At 46.5% G+C, this 20,311-nt stretch overlaps 1 protein-coding gene across 7 annotated transcripts in view; it reads right to left on the bottom strand.

Annotated features, from left to right (window-relative positions):
* Positions 1 to 2,286: 2,286 nt before the first annotated feature.
* pxb (putative Hedgehog signaling attenuator pxb) overlaps positions 2,287 to 20,311 on the bottom strand; it is a 227,620-nt gene continuing 209,595 nt past the window's right edge. For all 7 annotated transcript variants that reach the window (XM_069126045.1, XM_069126040.1, XM_069126044.1 and 4 more), the window contains 4 exons: positions 15,055 to 15,301; positions 8,141 to 8,252; positions 5,323 to 5,664; positions 2,287 to 5,242 (listed from right to left, as the gene is read on the bottom strand). In XM_069126045.1, the coding sequence (XP_068982146.1) occupies positions 4,656 to 5,242; positions 5,323 to 5,664; positions 8,141 to 8,252; positions 15,055 to 15,301 (1,288 nt within the window). In that variant the 3' untranslated portion in view covers positions 2,287 to 4,655. The remainder of the gene's footprint in view (positions 5,243 to 5,322; positions 5,665 to 8,140; positions 8,253 to 15,054; positions 15,302 to 20,311) is intronic.

The following is a 20,311-nucleotide window of genomic DNA, read 5'->3' on the forward strand; positions in this document are numbered from 1 at the left end:
ATGTAGAAACGTATATCTAATTAGATCGCAGTGAATCTTTTTTCCGATGAAAAATCACTCCGCAGCTTTCACGCGTACGCGAAATTTTCGCTCTAGCATTCGACGATTTCGAAACTCGATCTCGAAGCCGATAACAATGTAATTTTGATTGGATTTTCGGTCGCGTGGTTCTCGGCCGAACGTACAATTTTCTATGGTAAATGCGTCGAGGATGATGAAAAGTTTATACCGTGACAAATGATTTCTCAATGAAATTTACATTCACGCTAACCGATGCATGCTTAATGGAAAATATGCGCGCAAAATTGAACTTACGATCGAGTTATCTCTGCCATTCAGTGTTACTATACGTTACATACGCGCGTTTGTTTCCGCCGATCGATTAATATTTAAATATCAGCACCAGGTGTTTCTTACACCTATGTTCAACGATCATTCAATGAAGTTATTCGATACGATACAAAGGATAGGGTGAAATCACATAGACATGGAGTGAAATTGAATAGTAAATCGTTTATTAGTACGAAGGTGTGATAGTGTTTCGAGTTAGCCTTGGCCGACATTCGTGATTAGAGTGAACCTGTGATACCATAAGGTGAACGAGTGTGATAGAGTTTTTTTTATTTTCTTTCTTAAGTGATGTAAGAGATAGATGTTAGAGCTAGTTACCCTGTTCTGCGAGCTGGTGTTCTCCCCATCGATCGGGCCGATTTCGCGTGCTCTTTTACACGATCACGTCACGATTCACCGACTTTCGTGTCTCATCTGCTCTCCCTTCGGACGATCGATCTCTCGCCCTTTTCTATTCACCCGCCGATTCACCCCTCCGAGCTTCCTCCTCGTCGTTAAATTGCAAGGCGGCACGATGGAAAAGGAGAACGTCCGTGCAAGCTAACTTTCAAGAGTGCTACTTGTTATCTTTCGAGGTACTCTAGTGCCTATGATTTTTTTTTCTCTGTCTTCTTCTTCCGTTCTGCCTATATCGCTAAATCGCAGCTAAAATTAGCGAGATTGAAGGGGAGGAACGTGACACCTCCGTTCTCCCGTTCGAACGTAACAATAAATTAATAATCTCGCGACTCGTATACGCGTTCAAAAAGGGAAAGAGATCTTCCGCTCTTTCGTTCGTTCAGCTCCCTTCTTTCTTAGATATCTATAAGTACTTCCGCTTTTATTAGTTCTCGCGTACTAGCTGGCCGGCCAACGAAATTTTCGCAAGGGACGAAAAAACGAAAGAGCGAAGTCAAACTACCCCAGTCCTCACTTTTTCTTATGGTCGCGATACGCAACAGCGATAATAATGCCAATAATAATAATAATAATAATAATAATAATAATAATAATAATAATAATAATAATAATAATAATCAATACGTTCTACACGCTCTTTGTTAATGTCAATACAACAACATTTTCGACTGCGACAAAGTACTTGGTAGCGAATATAGAATTGCAGGGCGGGATAAAACGGCATATCCCTGTCTCGTTAAATAAGAACAATGATAATAAATTAGGTTTCGTCGTACCTACTGTACACGCGCGTGTATATATACTTATATACTGTATATATAAAAAACGGTCTTGAAAAACGTTTGACTAACATGGACGTAAAATCGTACAAAAAGCGTTTGTGTCCTTCTTCTAGTTGTGTGGTGCGCGCCCATTTTTTCCTTTCACGCGAGTTTCCACGTCGAGAACCGATCAAACGTGACTCGCCGTTTCGCGTTTCTTTCCTTCTTTCTTCCTTTCTCTTTTCCCCTGACTCTCTCTCTTTTGCACTCTTTGATTGTACGCATCTTTGATCGTACGTGACTGGTCGCGCGCTTTCGTCCCTCGCGATAAGTACGTGTAACACCACCTACAGTTCACCTTTATTTTCGCCCGTGAACTCGTTCCCTCTCGCGTATCTCTGCTGCTCTCGCGGATCGATATCGTCCAGCGTTTCTCGCGGTTTTGACATCGCGTGGAAAAGAGGGACGGCCGAATACCACCGAATATCAGGTGATTAGAATTTTAAATTTCCTGTTGTTGTTGCGCCAGATTCAAATGGAGATTAATGCACGGAGAAACGAGAATCACGAAAAGTATAGTGGTTGCGAAGTATGTTAGGTGATTAGTGGTTATACAATCTTACAGAATAGACAAGGGAAGATAGATTTCGAGAGTGCAAAGGTAGTCGAGAGGGTAGCTTTCTCCCCGGGCGAACGTGTCCAATAGCGTGCTCGCTAAGCACACACCTCATTTCTCGGCTTGTACATATAAAATTATATTTACAACAGAGTGATCTTTTCTTTTCTTTTTCTTTTTCTTTTTTGTCGTGAGGTATTCGCCCTACATGCATCTAAAGAGTGTACAGTATCAAGAAGCAGAAGGGAGATTGGCGAGAATCTAAAAGAATCGCTTGTTTCCGCCATTGTTTCATCTCGTTCTTTCTCTCTTCGCTCTCGCATTTTGCCGGCTCACTCTTATGTCACCTCGTACTCGTGCAACTTGTCCTCGGCAATATACGACGCACTCCTCGTTATAAATAATTTAAAAATTATATATTTTTATATATTAAATCGATTCTCTCTGCGATCTTCGTTCTTCTTCTTCTATATTTTGCTCGCCGTTCGCCCACACATACACGTCACACACGCACGCACACGCGAGAAAGTTTGATAACGATATGATACAGCTATGCTACACCGGACTGATCCGGACGCTTCTCTCTTTTATTTTCTCTCTCCATCTCCCTTTGCTTCTCGCGTATAGTATTTACACGGGGTCATTCGCGAATAGTTTATTCGTTTGTCTTACACCTATAGTATGTATACCTATGCTTGTTTCTCTGTATATATGCATATGTACCAGCGTGTGCCTGTACAGCTTAATAAGAACACTGTTCCTTGGTTATCCGTCTCACCTTGGTCTGTCTCTCTGTCAGCGTGATCGAGGTGCATCGCGAGCGGAAAATCGTGCGACTACCGGCAGTTAAGAGCCTCGATTCTGATATACGCGTGTATAATGTAGAAGACGCGCGAACGAACGTTAATAAGAAATTACCAAGGGAAAAATAATCGTTTCTTATGACGGGGAAAGAGCAAAAGGAGATCAAGTCTAAGGAGAATATTATTAACGTAGCTCGACGCGTATTCTTTCGTTCCTTCCGCGAGCGCGCTTCCTCAAATACGATTTCGGTTTCACGAAAAGAATCCTTTTACATCTATATGCAAAAGACGACCGGCTACCACAGTTTGATCCGTCGTAGAAGGATACATCGCGACACACGACGAACCGTTGTTTCTGGGCTTGCAGATTATCTTTCGTCGCGGGATTCGGCTTTGAGAATGTAGGACGAGCTAGAAAGGGCTTGTGCAGAAGGAACACTATATATTCTCTTTGCAGAAGCATCAAGGCTTCCGCGAAACCCACCTCTCGTTCTTTCTTTCTATTTCTCTTTCTTTTTCTTCCCAATGGTCCTTCTGATTGAGTACGCGTCGCGACCTCGTTCAGGCATTGCGAAAGTAGGTGCTCCCTTTGATCGTCCGAGTTCAAAAAGCCCACGCGTTCCTGCGTTTCACACTGTCCGGTGTACGACCTATAATCGTAACTTGGTAATTGACGAAGGAAAATTGCAACTCGATTAAGTGTACGCTTAAATGTTTAACGTTACTCTGGTGAATCTACTGTAGTGTGCGTGTATGGCTACGACACTCGTTACGAGTCTTTTGTTTCTCTCTAAGTGCGCGTTTGAAAGTGTTGGTTAGATGCTATTTTACAATCTGATGCGATGTTATGTGTGTGGAGGTGCCCGCGTGGGACGAATTATACTACTAACGCGTCGTATCAAATTAGTCGTATGAAACCAGTTGTGGCTGATCCCTTTAATCGGGGGCAGTGTTCGCGGTATTATATATCGATATTGCGGTTCGGCAGTAAATCGGATCATTCGCCTCGTTTCTTTTCTTCGATTCTAATTTGTAGAATCGTCTGACGCTGAAAAAGAAGATGGTAGTCGCACGTCTCGCACGAAATTCGTCAATGTTAAAAATCATCTCTACTTTCGTATAAATTACAAACTAGAAGGCTAAAAAGTCGAAGTTACTTAGTAGCTTTGGTACCAGCCTGAGTCTCATTACATTACAAATAATTTGTTAAATAGTCTTACTAAATCACTAAGAGATCACTGTTTCCGTTAGTGTTCTGTTTCCTATAATATGATCGTCGCGTTTATATAGTCTCCTGCTATTGCTCTGCTGATATCTCCTCCGTGTTGTTCGAAAGTTCTTCCATGTACTTTCAAAAATCAAAGGACAGACCAACAATAGACCAAAAATATTAAAGTATTCCCTAGGATACTCAACGATACGTTTCTTAAAATATTAAAATACTTCCTATATATCACGCGCAACAACGAAAAAAGAAAAAAAAAAGATGACACGCCGTCTCGTGTATGAAAAATAAAATACTCTCGTTCGTAGTAAAAACAACAAAAAGAAAAAACAATTTACAAAATAAATAGGCGAAAGAAAACACAAGGTCACTACCTTTTAGAGAAGTGTTACAAGCATGTTTCGATCGGACGATCGAACTACCATCTAAGTTTCCTTTTTTTTGTCTCTACTTCCTCTTCTTCGCAGACTTCTTCCTCTTTGCCTTTCGTTTCACGTACATTAAGACACGATGTAGTCCGCGGAATGATGGGAATGATGAGAATTTCGATGCTTGTCCTTCCTATGATTCGTCCTTGAATTACTGCTGCGCGTGCCGGTAGTTCCGGTGGTACCGGAAGTATGATGACTGTAACCACTGTCGCTGCCGAAACTACTGTCCGGTTGACCTTGGTACAGTCTACCGGAAGGTATCTGGTTGCTGTCGCGTGCCGCATAATACACCGGCTGCGTGTACTTATCGTCGTTATACAGACGGTCTGTGGGTTGCGAGTAGGTGTCCGAGTATTCGCCACCTACTTGCGTGTAAACGGCAGCGGTGTCCTGGTTTTGTAGTCCGTAATACTCGGCCCCGTATTGCGCCGAGTACTTGTACTTGTCGTTTGACTTGCGAGACCTCTCCTTGTTGCTTCTGCTTTGGCTCGAATAATGATGGAGAGGGCCGAGCACCGGCACACTCTCGTACGGATTCTCCTCAACCCTGAGGGCCTGCGTCGCTGGCATCGGTGGCACGAAATATGGTAACCTGTGGGCCACCGATGGGACGGACTGTTGTCGTTGATTGCTATTCGATCGGTTGCCAGCTACACCTGAAATTATTTGCAAACGTTAGCTGCGTCTTTGAAGCCTGTACTCAAGTAATACACAATTTGAGTTCGTAAAAGCTCACCCGCGACGCTAGGGTAGAGCTGCAGTAACGCGTCCAGCAGCATCCCCTCGTGGAACTCTCCAACATCGTGATTCTTGTCTCTCCTATGCCTGTCCAGACTTCTGGGGCTCCTTCCTCGTCTTTCTCGCGGTGGCCTGCCACCAGCCGGACAGGTGCCCCAGGTTGGACCCGTCGAAGTGAGCATTCTCGCCTCGGACGGTTCACCCACGGAAAGCTCGTCCTCGGCGAACTCGTCCTCGCTCGCCGGTTTCGACGACGAGGGCCGATGATGATGGCGGTGATGATGATGAAGACGATTCCGTGCGTTCAGCTCGCTCTCCTCGTCCGTTTCCGGATGGTCCCCTGGAACGAATGAATAATTCATAGGTGTCGGTGGCATGAACACGATAATTAATTAGACGCCTCGTTAATTAATTAACAGACAATCTCTTTCGCGTGTCAAAGTTACGATCATCCGGCGTGGAAATCAAGTGGAATTGCCGTGCTTTCGGTACTCAGCTGGGCAATCGGCGTCAGAATTAATTAGTTAGAAAGATCCGCCATTGTCGTAGCCGTTGTTTTATTTAAATGCGAGGACAAGTTTGCCGGGAGAATGGCGGGTTACGGGGCGGTTGTTAAGTGAAAGTCTCCACGGAAAGCAAAGCGTGCTGTCGTCATTAGTCGTCGAAACACAATCTAGCAGGCACGATGCATGCGACGCGATCGACACCTTGCCGTGTTTACAAACGCAAAACGTTGTCCATCTCTGTTTCTTTTCTTATGCCCGTGCTTGACGCACAGTTTTTCTTTCTTCCGTTATTCGATCGATCGCGGTTTCTACTTTTACATTCGATAATTGAACCGCGTTACCTCCGCGATTGTTAACCGATCGTATTGTTGCGGGTACTTGGTATCAGTTCGACGCTAACGAGAATAACCGTCGTTTATATCGGGGTCATTAAAAAATGAAGGAACCAGGGGTAGCTTGGTGGTTAAAAATCAAAACAGCTATTTTAACTAACGAGCTGCTAGAATGCTACGTCGCTATTCGAGTTTGAATTTTCGTCTCTTCAATTATATACGGTCCATCCAATTTCACGTTTCCATTCTCTCTCCACTTTTCGTTCTTTTTTGTTCGATCCAGCGCATTTCGCGCAAAAATGTGAAACAATACAGGAAGGCGCGCAATACGTTCGATAAACTTGACGGTTGACGATTATCAATAAGAAAAGCGAAACGTACAAAGCGAGAATGTTCGATTGGCATGCCGAAGGAACGCGAAGAATCGCGAGATATTTCGGTTCGTAAAAGCAAAGCGCGAGGGGAGCACGAACGAGAAGACGCTTAACGTTAAACGAAAGTTTATCGGTTCGCTCTAATCAACGTTAGAGTTTTCTGTTTGACGATCCCTCGAGACATCGGAGGTGTATCGCCTTCGCTTCGTTCTACACACAACGTCCTTATGTACACAGAGAAAAGAGAGCAAAACGATGAGAAAACGATGGAAAAACTGGAGGACGCTTCACGGATTACTGCGGTTGCACTTTTAATCTCCGTTATTTTATATCTTGGCGTATTTATCATCGGTTTAAGCGATAGCGAGTAAACTAGGATTTTCCCGGGGGATGAAACTTGAATTCCGCGAAGCGAAGTGGTATTCGTTGTCGGGCGAAATCATTTCGAAAGCGTAAAATATATACGTTCCCTTCGAACAACAGCTGCCAGTCGCATTCTGTTCCTCCATCGGCTCGCGCGATTCGAGTGCCGTGCAAAAACAGCCAAGGTCTCCGATGAGATTCGACCTAACTTTTTAATGAAAAAGGATCCGCGTAGATAAGAGACCACCCCGCGTGACGTTAACCAAGACAAATTATTCCGTGGCAGCGCAGGAATACGATCTCGCATAATATCGCGTATGCTCGTGTGTGAGTGTACAATAAGTTAGAAGCGAGGCGCATCGAGTCGCGCAGCATGTAGTGTATTCGATTACTGCGTCCTCGTCAAACGTCGAAAGTCTCATCACCATGCTAATTAGCTATCCGACTAATGGGAAATATAAGTCAGAGGTCGTGTCACGCTTATCTCCTTGCACCGAAGGTCGGGCGGTGAACGGAGGAATAGATGTGGAGTAGTGTGGATCCCTTGCGCGACACCCAGAGGACCAGGCTATCAAGATACTCGCCACGTGAAAGGAGCAAGATACACGGGGAAGAAGATGAACAGCTTCCGATTCCGTTCTGACGGAGATTAGACGCCGACCCGGCTAACTTCATCGCCGACAGTTCGTCGAATTAATTGGGAGATAAGCGAACAGAGAAAAATGATAGCGACGAATAAATCGAGCGTTCTTTCGTCAACCGTGTCACGCGAAGAGAGAAAATTCTCTCGGCAACGAACAGCAACGAGGAAAACTCTGGGAAAGTTAGAGGAATAGAGGGTGAACTTTGTTTTCCCTCGCCAATATTTGGAATCGTGGTTTAGCTTGGAGAGTTAGGAAAGGTAAACAACGCGATTAATCGAGAGGCAAAGAAGAAGAAGAGTTGGAAGAAGCTTGCAATTCAGTGTTAGCCAACAGCAAAGAACACCCAGATTCAACTCTCTATCGTGGATTAATGGCGACACTGTGCACTCGAATTCTACCTACGTTCTGCCTCAGCAGGATCGAGCCCGAAGATCGCGCGCAATTCCTCAAAGTCTTCACAGCTGAGTCTCATCTAGAAGGAGATCGTGTAATTGACGTTTATACGCGGGACGTTAAGACGTTTACCAATAGGAGATGCGGAGATTGGAATATCGCAAACCATTGAAACCGAGGAATTTCATTCGTTGTGTTACTTACCGTTACTGAGCTCCTCGTAAACAGGATTGTAGAGGTCCTGCGACGTGTACGGATCAGGCCCAGGACTGCTACATACGAATACGCCTCTGTTGGTGTCCTTCACGTCCAACATCTGTCGTGAAAAATAGCGAATAAAAATAATTAGAACCTATCGCGTTTCCAGATTTTTCGCTCGCTTTTAAAGCTGTTACGCGCGTGTGTTGGGAGGACGATTCTTCGCGCGACGAAAATCACACGCATGCCACGAAAATTCATGTTGTATCAAGAAACGAGCGATACGTGCACCACCGATGGTCGAGTTAGACCAGTGAAGTTTTTGTATAAAGTTTTGCAAATTTTTTTAACGAATACTTGTCACTTGCTATCGACGTATATACCATTGCGGATTTCCAAGATATTTAGCCAATGTGTTGGGTACATGTTAAAGGTTACTTCAAGTGATAAACTAAATGTTTACTAAAGTGGGCGTAATAATCTCAAGGAGAAACGAGAGTCCCAGGGAGAATAGTAGTAACACGGTTTCATTGCGTTTCCGCTCGACGATTAACTCGTTCTTGTCCTTAAAGACCGTCGAGATCATCCACGCAAGCTGTACCTTCGGGCGAGCCCTGATCGAAGAAACGCTGACTCGGTGCGAACCACGCGGAAGCGAGGGAGTCGTAAGTTAATCCTTAAATCGACGAAGATCCTGGCTTGGGCAAATAATAAAGAACGATCTTGACGTCAGTTTTATTGGACGCTAATTTTATTTCTCCAACTACTTTGTCGGGCAAACATAATCTGATCGCCCTGCCTTGCAACGACGTAGAAAAGTTGCGATGAATTCAAGAAACTTGGAAGCAGTAATTAATTCCTCGAATCATCCGCTCAACTCGACGAAGAATTGAAGGAGTAAGAATGGCGGAGCGACTGTGACGAGCCGATCGATATGGCATCGCATGATTTAATCTTTACTTTCTATTAACGTAGATACTGAAATCCTGAAACAGAGATCTCCGCATAGGTAGCTTCCAGAGATCTGATATTCCTGAATTCTACCTAATGAGGGGATAACTGTACGCGTTAACAGGGATCGAATAACGTATTCGGTCGACAATTTGGGAAAACGTAACTTTGCCAAGTGAAATTTCTCGCTCGCAAAGTTTCCAGCTTCTCTTTACAAGTTTTTGCGAGACACAAGAACGATGTTCCGGTATGAACGAACGTCGAGTGGTTGGAAGAGTTAAATCGCGCTGCTTTGTAACAACGCAACGATGGCGGAAGAAGACAATAGCGTGAAGAGGTTCAAGCACTTTCCAAGTACTTCCTAATAAAATTTGATGGAGCCGATTTTCCGCCACTATATGTACGTAGTCGTCGTCGAGCTGGTTTCTTTGCAATCTACGGAGCCACGTTTCGTGCACGGAACGCGTGGAATATTGCAAATTAGTGGTTGACAACGTTCACGCAGCGCCTGGTTGCTTGTTAGCCCGAAAATTGCTTGGCAATTTCGCGAAGAAAATGGAAGGCGTTGAACGTTCTGCGATCGGGTATCCGGAACGAACTCGTCGTCCCCGTGACCTCGAATCGCCGAAATCGAGTTACTCCGGTAATCTAGGGAATCACGAGGGAGCCAAGGCAAACGAAACCGGCGAGCTTCCCTCGAATGAATTGAAGTCCCGCAGGCGGCGATATCAGCCACAAAAGAGGATCACTCTATTACTTTTGCTTCCTTTTCTGCCGTATACCGCGTACTCGAGGGCGTTTCTCCCTTGGTCCTTCTGTCTGTCTACTCGCATCTCGCCTAATCACGCGTCTTGCCCTTCGTCTTCCAACTTTCTTTCGATTGCCTTTCTGACTACTCGATAACTCGATTATTGGCCTTTTTTCACAAAGGCACGAAAAGTACCTCCGTTGAACGAGATAACAGACTACGTGGAAAGTAGTTCAAGTTCCTTTAAAATACTTCTACCTTCTTTGTTTCATATTCGAAATTCATCCTCGCAGTTGATCTTCATTAACACAGTTTGCAAAGTCATAGCAGAAGGTGCGAAGAATCGGCTCGTGATCTCTTGTGAGATCGCGATTACATTTAACCTGGGCGCGATCGAGATGCAGCCGGATGATAGACGGGCAGAGCAAACGCCCGAAGCTCTTTGCTCTGAATACAGATTCCAGGGGGGCGATATTATCGTCGCCGAAAGAGGATCACTCGATTACCGGCGTCTCGTTTAGAACGGCGGCTCCGGACGAAGGTAATTGTCGCCCTTAGCGAGTCATGGCCCCGGCGCACCATGTACCTCGAGGGTTCTTTCTAATAGCGGCGCATCGTGAATCGACCGATTCCTCCTTGAATCACGTAAATTTTGCGCAACTCTCGCCGTTTCGAATTTACCTAAAGCTGCGAGAATCTTCTGTGGGAAGCAACATACAAAAAAAAAAAAAAAAAAAAAAGAAGAAAGAAAGAAGAAGAGGAAACTCGCGTGGAATCAACGAAAGCGAAAAGATAATCGATTTCAGCCGGCAGCTTTCAATTTCCCCTGTAAGGATAGCCTGTTATTATTTCCAAAGTGGAAACGATTTGGATGTTTCGCCGATCGGCTATGGTATCGGCGCGAACGGTAAACACTTTCGTGGAATAATAGCCATAAATTTGCTTTCCGCATGATTCGCGTAATATAAGGAATCTCGTATATGCCTTTACTATATACGACGAAAGGGAACGAGGAAAAGAGGGAGAGGGGAGAAGAGGACGGAAAAGAGATGAAACGAAAGGGTTACGAAGAGATGAAACATTATAGATAAAGAGTGAAAGCGGAAAGCCTAGATCAAGCTACGGAGGCGCAAAAGAAAACACGAGAAAGAGAAGGACGAACGTTGAGTGAGATTGAGATAGAGGCTTAAGCCATCGTATCCAACAGCAGGAAGCAATATGTCCGTACCGTAATAGCGTGGAGCACGGAGGTTAATGGGTTGTCCCTAACGCGCCTAACCTGCCCCACGTTCTCCGTGTGTCTGCTCATCGCGCGTCTGATCCACCTAGCCGTCACATTGTATCCTGATAACGCGTTCCCCTAATCGACTAATTTACTGCATCTCTTCCAATTACCGGATATACTCGAAGAATACGACGCTATCGGTCAGCCTGCCGATTCTACGAACCGGACCACTTCCATTTCCTGACGTTCCGTCGCGTCGTCCCGATAAACGTAACGAATCTCATAAATTTTGAGACCACACGTCCATTAATTTTGACCGATCTAGCACTATTTCGATGGCCAAACGATCTGATCGTACACGATTTCGCGGACAAGTACGTCGAGTATTCGAACGATTCGAATATACGATGCTTGGATACGATTGAACTTGGTGTATCTCGATCGAACATTCGCGCAAGCGTGTTCCTCGAAATGAAGATCGACCGTCGTTCTGACCAGGTAACGGCAGGACGTACACATGATAGCGATGTCGTGGTCACGGAACGTTACCGTAACCTGCTAATTGTTAGTTACGGTGACAATTGCATTAGCTTCCTAAGTTCAATCCCTCCTTTGCCCGTTGGCCATCGTTATATCGTCATTGCTACGATGCTAGCGCGGTTTCGTGGCCTAACGACGTGCCAGGATATGGATTAGAGCGGCGTAATTGAGCCAACAACAGGTGGGACAGAGAATCGAGGGCCAACAGCCTCAAGATTGGATATTTATTGGCTTATCTGACGCGGTCTAACGAAAAAAGATCGTTCAGTTTCGAGGTGGGCGAACGATCGAAGGTTTCCAGGTTGATTTAAGTTAGCTTCGAGAGCGTGAGAGATTCTTTTATGGAAGAATCGTTCGAAACGAAACGTCCGAGTTTGCGAACATCGAAACATTGCGTTCGATAGCTTCCAACAGCCCTGGCCTCGTTGGTTAACGACGTGGCACGACATCGATCGCGACTAGCGATCCAGACAACAACAGGTGGATATTAAGTCGTTCGACTGTCGGTTGCACAAATTATTTTGTTACTCGACGCTCGGTCTACGTTTGAATCGAAATTTGGAAATTCGAAAAGAAAAGAATTCTTGAAATTTCGACACCGGTTGGACGTAGCGCAGAAACAAGCACAGCTTTCGAAGGTGAACTGTCCAAATTCGGGCGCCACAAGGGCAAACGGAAGATGTATTCGAACAATTAAATTACGTTCGAGGGAGAGATCATGGCGCGGACTCCATTTGCGAAATTAGAGAGGTTCGAGATTGCGCAATCGGTCGGAGAGGCAACGGTGACGCGGCACAATGGTAACTCGTCAATCTTTTCCTTGATTTCTCTTCGGCTTTCCTTTGGCCTCTTTTTTCCTCTCTGCTTCCCGTCTGCTATTTTCTGTCCGTGACGTCTCACTCTTTTTCATTGTGCCTCCTGTTCTCTTTCTTTCTCCATCCTCGTCCTTCACGCGCGTCTTTATCTACGCGGAAAAGCCTTTCACCTCTTACCGGGCCTCCTCTAAAAAAGGGAAACCGGACGTACATTTTTCATTCCCTTTAGAAAAAGTTTGAACACAGAAGTGGTTATTCCGTGTCCACGTGTATTGTGTCGGGAGACGATAGGTCCGCGCGCGAAAATATCTTTTTCATTAGACATAGCCGGCGGTCTCTATTGTCGCGTGGATTACGTTCGCCTCGTTTCGAGTCTGCCACGAGAATCTAGCGTAGATTTTTCGCGTACCGCATCGATTTCCTTCTCTTTTCCCGTAAATTATCGTGCGATTCGCGCCATCGACCAAGATTCAGTGCGCGTTACGAGGGATACGGGGGATGGGATGGGATTGTGGACCGGGTCAATAACCACTCCTCGTCAAATTTTTCAGTAAAGTAATTTTATTTTCTCAAACTCTCCTCCTTTTCTCAGTACTTCAATATATACAGAACTTTCTCTGTTTGTCGTATCTTCTCGCTGTTTTTCTATCTCTCCCTTTAATTCTACTTTCTCGAACCCGTTCCGGAATTTATTTACAAGACACAGCTTACCGTACACCGGCTACGGTAATTGAATAATACGTAACGACAATAAATAATAATAATCTGCGCGACGATAATAATTAATCGCGATAATCGTTTGCCGAACGTCTATACAAACGAGAAACACAAGCGTGTCCGATAACTGCGTTCACACGGGTGCACAGTTACTCACGGACACTCCACCATCTGTTTAATATTTTATATTAATATACGATTTCTCTTTCTCTTTCACGCTGTCGCGTAAGTCTCTGTCTCACTCTGTGTATATTATTTACAATTTGCCAGTTGCACGATCTAATCTATTTACAACCATGGAGTGCATCTAGACGCCGTGCTCACACAACCAAAGGTGGATAGTAAGGCCTTCGGTTCTTATCCCTTAAGCTTTCTTTTCTATCCTTCCCACCCGGCCCCTTACAATTTATACTACCTCACCCCCTTTTTTAATTCACTCTACAGCGTATTTTCAAAGAAGATTGTGCAAGCACGGTCGCGTAACAAAATAAATACTGACTAGTCGGCGCTAGTGTCTTCGCCTCGTCATCGATGATAGCGAGCAAGAGGAACGAGAGCTTGGCCGGCCAATGTGAACGAAACAAATAGGAAAAATGTACGTGAAACGGAATGGCCGGCGGCTCTCTTGCTCGTGGAATGCAAAATAACGGAAGAAAAAGGACGACTGTACTCTGGCGCGAAAACGCGAATGGAAACGAAAGAAAGAACGTCGAGGCGGTGGCTCGTCTAGGAGGAACACGCCTCGTGTCACTTGTATCTGTTCGCTGAACCCGGAAAGACACTAGACTACCTTAAGATGGAACGTACCTACGACGAGTTTATACGGAAAACGCGGCGGCCAATGATCGTGGCCAACGATATCACGGGATATGTAAATCGTCTCTCGTTCCCGTGATCGGGACGTTCGAGAATGCTTGGAACTAGTCGGGGACAGACATCCGAGACAGAGCAGTCTCTATAAGAAGATGTCGCTCGCGAAAGACATGTGTCACGTGGTCTGTACGTTCAAATAGATGTCCTCGGGCTTGCTCAGGAGGTTGTGTATCTGTTGCATCGTGCAAAGCGGGCACACTTCCTCCTCCGTGCCCTCGGCCACGATCCTTCTGGCTGTACCCGGCGCTTTTCTAGATCCAGAGTCCACGATGTACGAGTAACCGTCCGAATCTACCGAGTTCGACCTGGGCGAGGACGAACGGAGCAACTTGGGCACCTTGACTGCGCTTATCGTTTCCGAGTGATTTCTCGAATCGTACCTCGTGGACTCCAGTTCCGTGTCTTTGAAATCGATGTACGAATATCCCTCGGAATCGACGGACGGTCTTCTGCCGTTCGAAGCATCATCCCGAGATACGAGTCTTTGAACAGGTTGCGTCTGACCGGAGGAATTGACGGATGTCTGAGAACGATCCGAGGGTGCTTGGAGTCTGGGTCGGTGGGTCGGTGTGATGGGAAGACGAGAATCTATCGGTCGACTAGGTGATACGCAACTGTTGGCCAGATAATTCTCGTTGGTCAGGTTCGCTTCGATGTCGGAACAAGTTGAGATACAAGGAACACCGGGTGTCGGAGTGGGGGGCAGAGGCTGTTGGCTGGTGATCAGGGCGTTCTGACTGGCCAGTAGCATGTGACTGTTTCGAAGAACGTTACTGCCGTTTTGCAAGAGCGGACTGGTCGCGGTGATGCATCGCGAGGAAGGCGTGTGCGTGGCTATCGAAAGTGGAACACCCTGGGACTTGGCGAGCAGAGCTCGTGGCGTTCGATATCCGCCTAAGACCGCCCTCGAGGGCTTGTCCTGGACGCGAAGTATCGCCCTCGGGTCCCGGTAGTCGAGATAGTCGAGATGATGAGGCGCCGGGGCGCGCGCACGCTGCAACTGCTGCGGCTGTCGTTCCCTTAGGCTGTGTCGCTGATCGGGATTTCGTACCTCGATCGTGGGCGCCTGGCTAGGGTGATGACTGGGCAGGTGATTCTGTCTGTGATGCAGCTGCGAGTGCGTCACCGCTTCCGGCAGGTCCTCGTACAGCACCGCGCCACCCGCGCTGCCGGTTCCACCGTGTGACTGTCCGTCAGCCAGCACTCGACTCCGACCACCGGCCGCGGCTGCGGCTGCGGCCGCTGCAGCTCCTGCTGCGCTCTTGCACGGTAACAGGTTCTGCACTTTCCGCTTGTGTCTGCAACAGAAACCCAATAACCACCGTTAATGTTATGTGATTCGTATACCAATTTATTGCGACGACTAGATGCAACTCGATGACGGGGGCATCTAGTGACACGCGAGATACAGTCTCGAGCAGCTGCAAGAGTAAATAGACGTTGCTTGCAAGTCGTATCGTTAATAGATAGTATAAATCGAGTCGAATGGTGGAGATCATTTGAAGGTAACTGGGCAGTGTCATTGACGGTCACGATCACTCGTAGATCACCGACTAGATAGACGTGTTATAAATGTTCAGGTTAACTCGAATGTTTCATCCTGTTCATGCAAGAGAAAAAGATTTATCAAACGCGAATAGAGGTATCGAATAAACGAAAATCGGAAGCAAGTGAAATATCACGATTTCACTTCGCTTCTAGCAGATTGAAAATCGAGCGACATCGAGGACACCGGCGGCAGTCGACATACTTTGAAAAGCTATGTTGATATTCTACTCGGTTGGCTCTCATCGATTCGCTTTTGCGTTTGCTTCCTTCCCTTGCGTTACGTTTAACCATCGCCGTACCAGATTAATCGGATGTTTGTTGCGACTGTTTTCGGTCGTGAAGCGGTTCGCGTCATTGTAAAATATATAGTTCGAGGGTTTGTCTGATATTTCATTTTATCTGGGCTATATTCGCGGCATAGGTAAACTTTCCACAGACATGTCGCCGACGATGATAAAACGTCCTCGGGATTACAGCGAAATCTCCTTTGCTGGTGAAATAAACCAGAAAGAGGCGAACAAATTTACCAGCGTTCGTAAAAAAAAACAAGATCCAGGAATTCCTCGTTAAGGATACCTCTATTACGGCTCGTGACCAGGTAGATCTTGCTTTCATCTACGTCTCTACGCAAAGTTCTTCGGTGGATGGTGGGACGTGGAAGAAGCTCGATTTGCGGTGCGCCGTCAATCTCGCCTTCCATCTTTCGAGGCGCACCCCTATACGAGCAGAGGATCGTCTCATGGATGGACCCTGGTACGTATACGCTGGCGTGGATACGCCGCATGGCAAAGTAGTTTACCCTTCAAGTTTTAATTATCTAATTAACTCTATCAGTTCGATAATATTTGCCCATGTAATTAAACCACCAACTAAGGTTAACAACTTGTGGCGCACTTTCAATAGTAGGTCGTCGAGGTGAATGGCTCGACCGAACCGAGAACGTAGTATATCTGTATGTATTACGCGAAAATAGGTGGTAAAGGTATAATAAGCGATTTAATTACTGAACTACTCGATCTTTTTTCCTTAAGGCCGAAGGTTGATCGAACGAACAAATATAAGAGACGAAGGAAAGTCGTTCCTTGCTTTCTCTATTGTTCGTAAAGGCTGTAAAGGAGGTATCATTTCTCGAAAAACGACCACGATCTTGGTCTTAATTCAAGGGACAGGATAGTTACCTAGCCGGGTAGTATAATGAAGGTCGCAAAGATGTGGGGGCGGGGGGGAGCAAACAAAATTAGTTCGAGAGGTGGTCGAGCCCTAAAAGATTATTCCAGCCCGGGCAAAGAGCCAGTTACGTCGTAAAACAGCAGGCAAAGGCGGTTTAAATGAGAAACCCAGAGAGCGAGCGAGAGAGACCTCTCTTCCGGTTCCGGAGAGAACTCGTGGTAAGCAGAGGTCGAGCCGCAACAGAGCAGACGTTCCTCGCGGACGTTCGTGGTTTGATGTGCTTCGTGTTTCACGGTCCACGGTCCGGGAGCTGAAACCATCGCGGCAGATTCACGCCGAGCCGGATCTGGACAGAGAGACGAGCGTAAACTAGGTATTCCTCTGCTTCCTCTGCCGGCAAGATTTCAATTTGCCTAATGCCGTCGACTGTCAGCCATAGCGCGACCGCACTTAGCGATGCTCTTAACGCACGCAGACCGCCAACACGCTCCGTGAGCTCTCTCTCCTCGTTGCATCGTTGCACGCTTGTGGCACTTGCTTCGTTTCCCGATGAAAGCTGCGTACTAGATGCACGTGGAAACGATGGCACCCGGTGCACCCTGTGCAGTTTGGTTCTCAATCGTACGTCCTCTTTCTAAATGGATTCATCCACTTACCTCACCTCGCTCTCTATTTTCAGACGTGTGGTTAAATAACGTTCAATAGGCAGCGATTACTTTGTTTCGCGTGTGTAGGACTCGAAGTAAATGCTGGAAATCTCTATGCCGGTAGGATTACTCGAACAATTGTCAAGGATATCGCGTACGTCTGTGGGAATATTACGGCATTTCAAAGACTCTGTCGTTCGACGAGTCACAGAGAAGGCGAGTCGTAAAGCGCATATTGCATGAGAGACACTGGGCCCGTTGAATGCACCTGGAATAGGCTAGTCGTGTTCGTGATTCTGTACCCGTGCTAAACACGGTATCGCGAGCTTGCGGTAGTATAACGGACCATAAAGCGCTTTGTGGAGTGTCGACCCTTCGAGTATACGCGCACGCATTCGTCCAAGAGCTTTCCCTCCATCCCTCGGTGATCGTGTTGGACACGCGCAAGCTCGTGTTTGCGTTTCTCCCCATTTTTTTTACCTATGATGATTTGCGAAAATCCACATACCTCGACGCTATTGTTCGTGATATCAAAGTTACTGGATTTTCACTCTGGAAAATTCTAGGGAACCCGTTAATTAGTAGTCCATATAAAACAGGCGAAGTTCGAATTTGCCCTTTGGGGATGTCGAAGAGCCGCGCAGGAATTCGTCCTGATGAATTTCAAACTGGAGTTGCCCGTTGTGAAACAGCTTCCACAGAAACAGATGAAACTTGCGGCGTTTCTAATCAATTCCGGTGGGCTATGGAGCGGTCAAAATCCAGCCCCTGGCTTTTGTCTTTTAGCTTCTCTCCGCTCTTTATATTTCTCCATAAATAGTGTAACGAGTTTCCATTTAAGCCTGAAATCTGTTTCATTTTCTTTTACCATTTCTTTGTTGCTTTCTCTCAACGACGCTCCATCGGCCATCTCCGAATGGATTTCATTTGGTTCTACCGGAGAAGCTTCTTCGCGATTAGTTTCCTAGGCGCTAGCAGGAAGAAGAAAGCATCGAAGCTCGAGGAAAACGTAGACGGCGCACAAGCGTGAAACAAAGAGGGTTGAAATAAAGGGATTCCGCGTTGCGTAAGGAGGTGGTGCGACGTTGAAACGCGTTTCAATAGCGATCAGCTTCTTTCTCGCCTCGATCCTCGGTCTGTTCCTTCGGAAAGCTGCGCTTCAAGCTCCAACGAATTCTCTGTCGACCGAACAGTGAATAGGTCGTTTAAGCGGAGCTTTTAACTCGAGCTAATTAACTGCCTTTTCTATGTTTCTATCTGGTTCCGACGCGTGCAGCTGGATAGCGCCTTTCGTTTCGTTCTGCCTGCTTTCAAGGCTCGCTCTTTCGCCATATTACGCGTCGCGCGTATCCAGGAACGCGTGGTTATTGTAGACTCGCTCGATAATTCTCTCGTTGCCGTCTCCACGAATGGACAAAGAGATCCTCGCCGTGCAAAGACTCGCTCTATCGCTGATCGAATCAACTAGATTTGGAAATTGAGGCTGATAGGAGCAATGCAACGGAAGAATTTTATTAGAGATGGGTCAACTTACGCTACTTTCGACACTTGCAAAAATAACAGAATATTTAGAACCACGTTTTTACGTAGAAGGGTACTCGATCATTGCTATCCGTTCGAAGGTAAGCGTACATGGTAGCTGGTAACCGGAAGCACGAACCGGTTAAACCCGAGCTCGTGGAGCTCGGTGTAGCGACCCTCGCCGACAAGCGCATAGGATTTTGAAGTTTACTCGCCGCTGCAGTTTCTCGTAAGCTTCTCGAAACTACAAATTTTGCATATCAATGCGCATAGATACATCCAGCCCCAGCCTGTCGACTCGATAAACGACTTACCATACCCCGCCTCTCTCCACCGATATCCTTTTACCTTCCATAACCCGCAGGATTCCTCTTCCCAGTCGGTAATATCGTTGCTTCTCCGCTATTCGTGGATATACAGGGTACCGCCTACCCTTTCCGAGTTAGACTACCGTAGAACGTTTTGTACGAATGACACTACGTCCGTAGGAAATTCAATCAAACCAGACGACCTTTCGTTCCGAGAATTACTTAAAAATCAATGTCCGTACGGTACACGTATCACCGTGCAAAAACTTAATTACACGTGCCAGATCCTTCCGTACGCAAACGATATATCAGACTTCAAAGTTTATGGTCCCTTCAGGAGAGACATAAATCCCGACGATTTATCTCTGGAGGCTCGACGTACGCGTACACCGTCGTGCAAAACCAAATCCGACCCCCATGTCCAAGTTGTACAAGCAGGGATATTGTTTTGCCGCTATCGCGACGGTCGTAGAACGGTACACACGCTTATCAGGAAGGGTTACCATGGTGGAGGCATTATTTCCGTCCGGTCAAGTGACCTCCCACGCGTTGGTTATCGTCCACGAACTGATCCGGGTCCTCGGCGTCTGCGACTGCCCTCCCTGGGATCGTCCATGCATGGACGACCCTTTATGGCTACGGTGTACGTCGTGCAACGACCAGGGCCGCCGTTTTCTCCGACGATCGTAGATAACACGGGGACAAAGGTGGCATCGAAGAGAATCGCGTTCTTTCGTTTCTCGAGCTGTTCGCCTGCATAGGGGCGAAAAATGCTCGAATTCAGTGGAGGAATAGAAGATATGAAAGGGAGGCTGGTTCCGAAGCTATTGCAAAAGTTCTCGAGGGGACGATGGGTTCGCAATGCCATTTAATATTTAACGGCGTAACGCGCCGACACGAAAATCTCTTGACGCTGATACTCGAGCACCGACCAGGAAGGGCGAGCAGGGGGTGAGGAGTCGATGAAAGTCTAAAGGGGCAAGAAAGTAATCTCGAGGGCTGTATACAGAGGCGCGTAGGTGTGTACGCGCACGTGCCGCAACGTGCGGCGCCGCTTGATTGAAACACCGCGGATATTTAAATTGCGAAAGTTTACGAATAAATTTGTGTGCTA

This window comes from Bombus flavifrons, chromosome 13 (assembly GCF_040668555.2).
Source record: "Bombus flavifrons isolate JBK064 chromosome 13, iyBomFlav1_principal, whole genome shotgun sequence".
Classification (NCBI taxonomy): Eukaryota; Metazoa; Arthropoda; class Insecta; order Hymenoptera; family Apidae; genus Bombus; species Bombus flavifrons.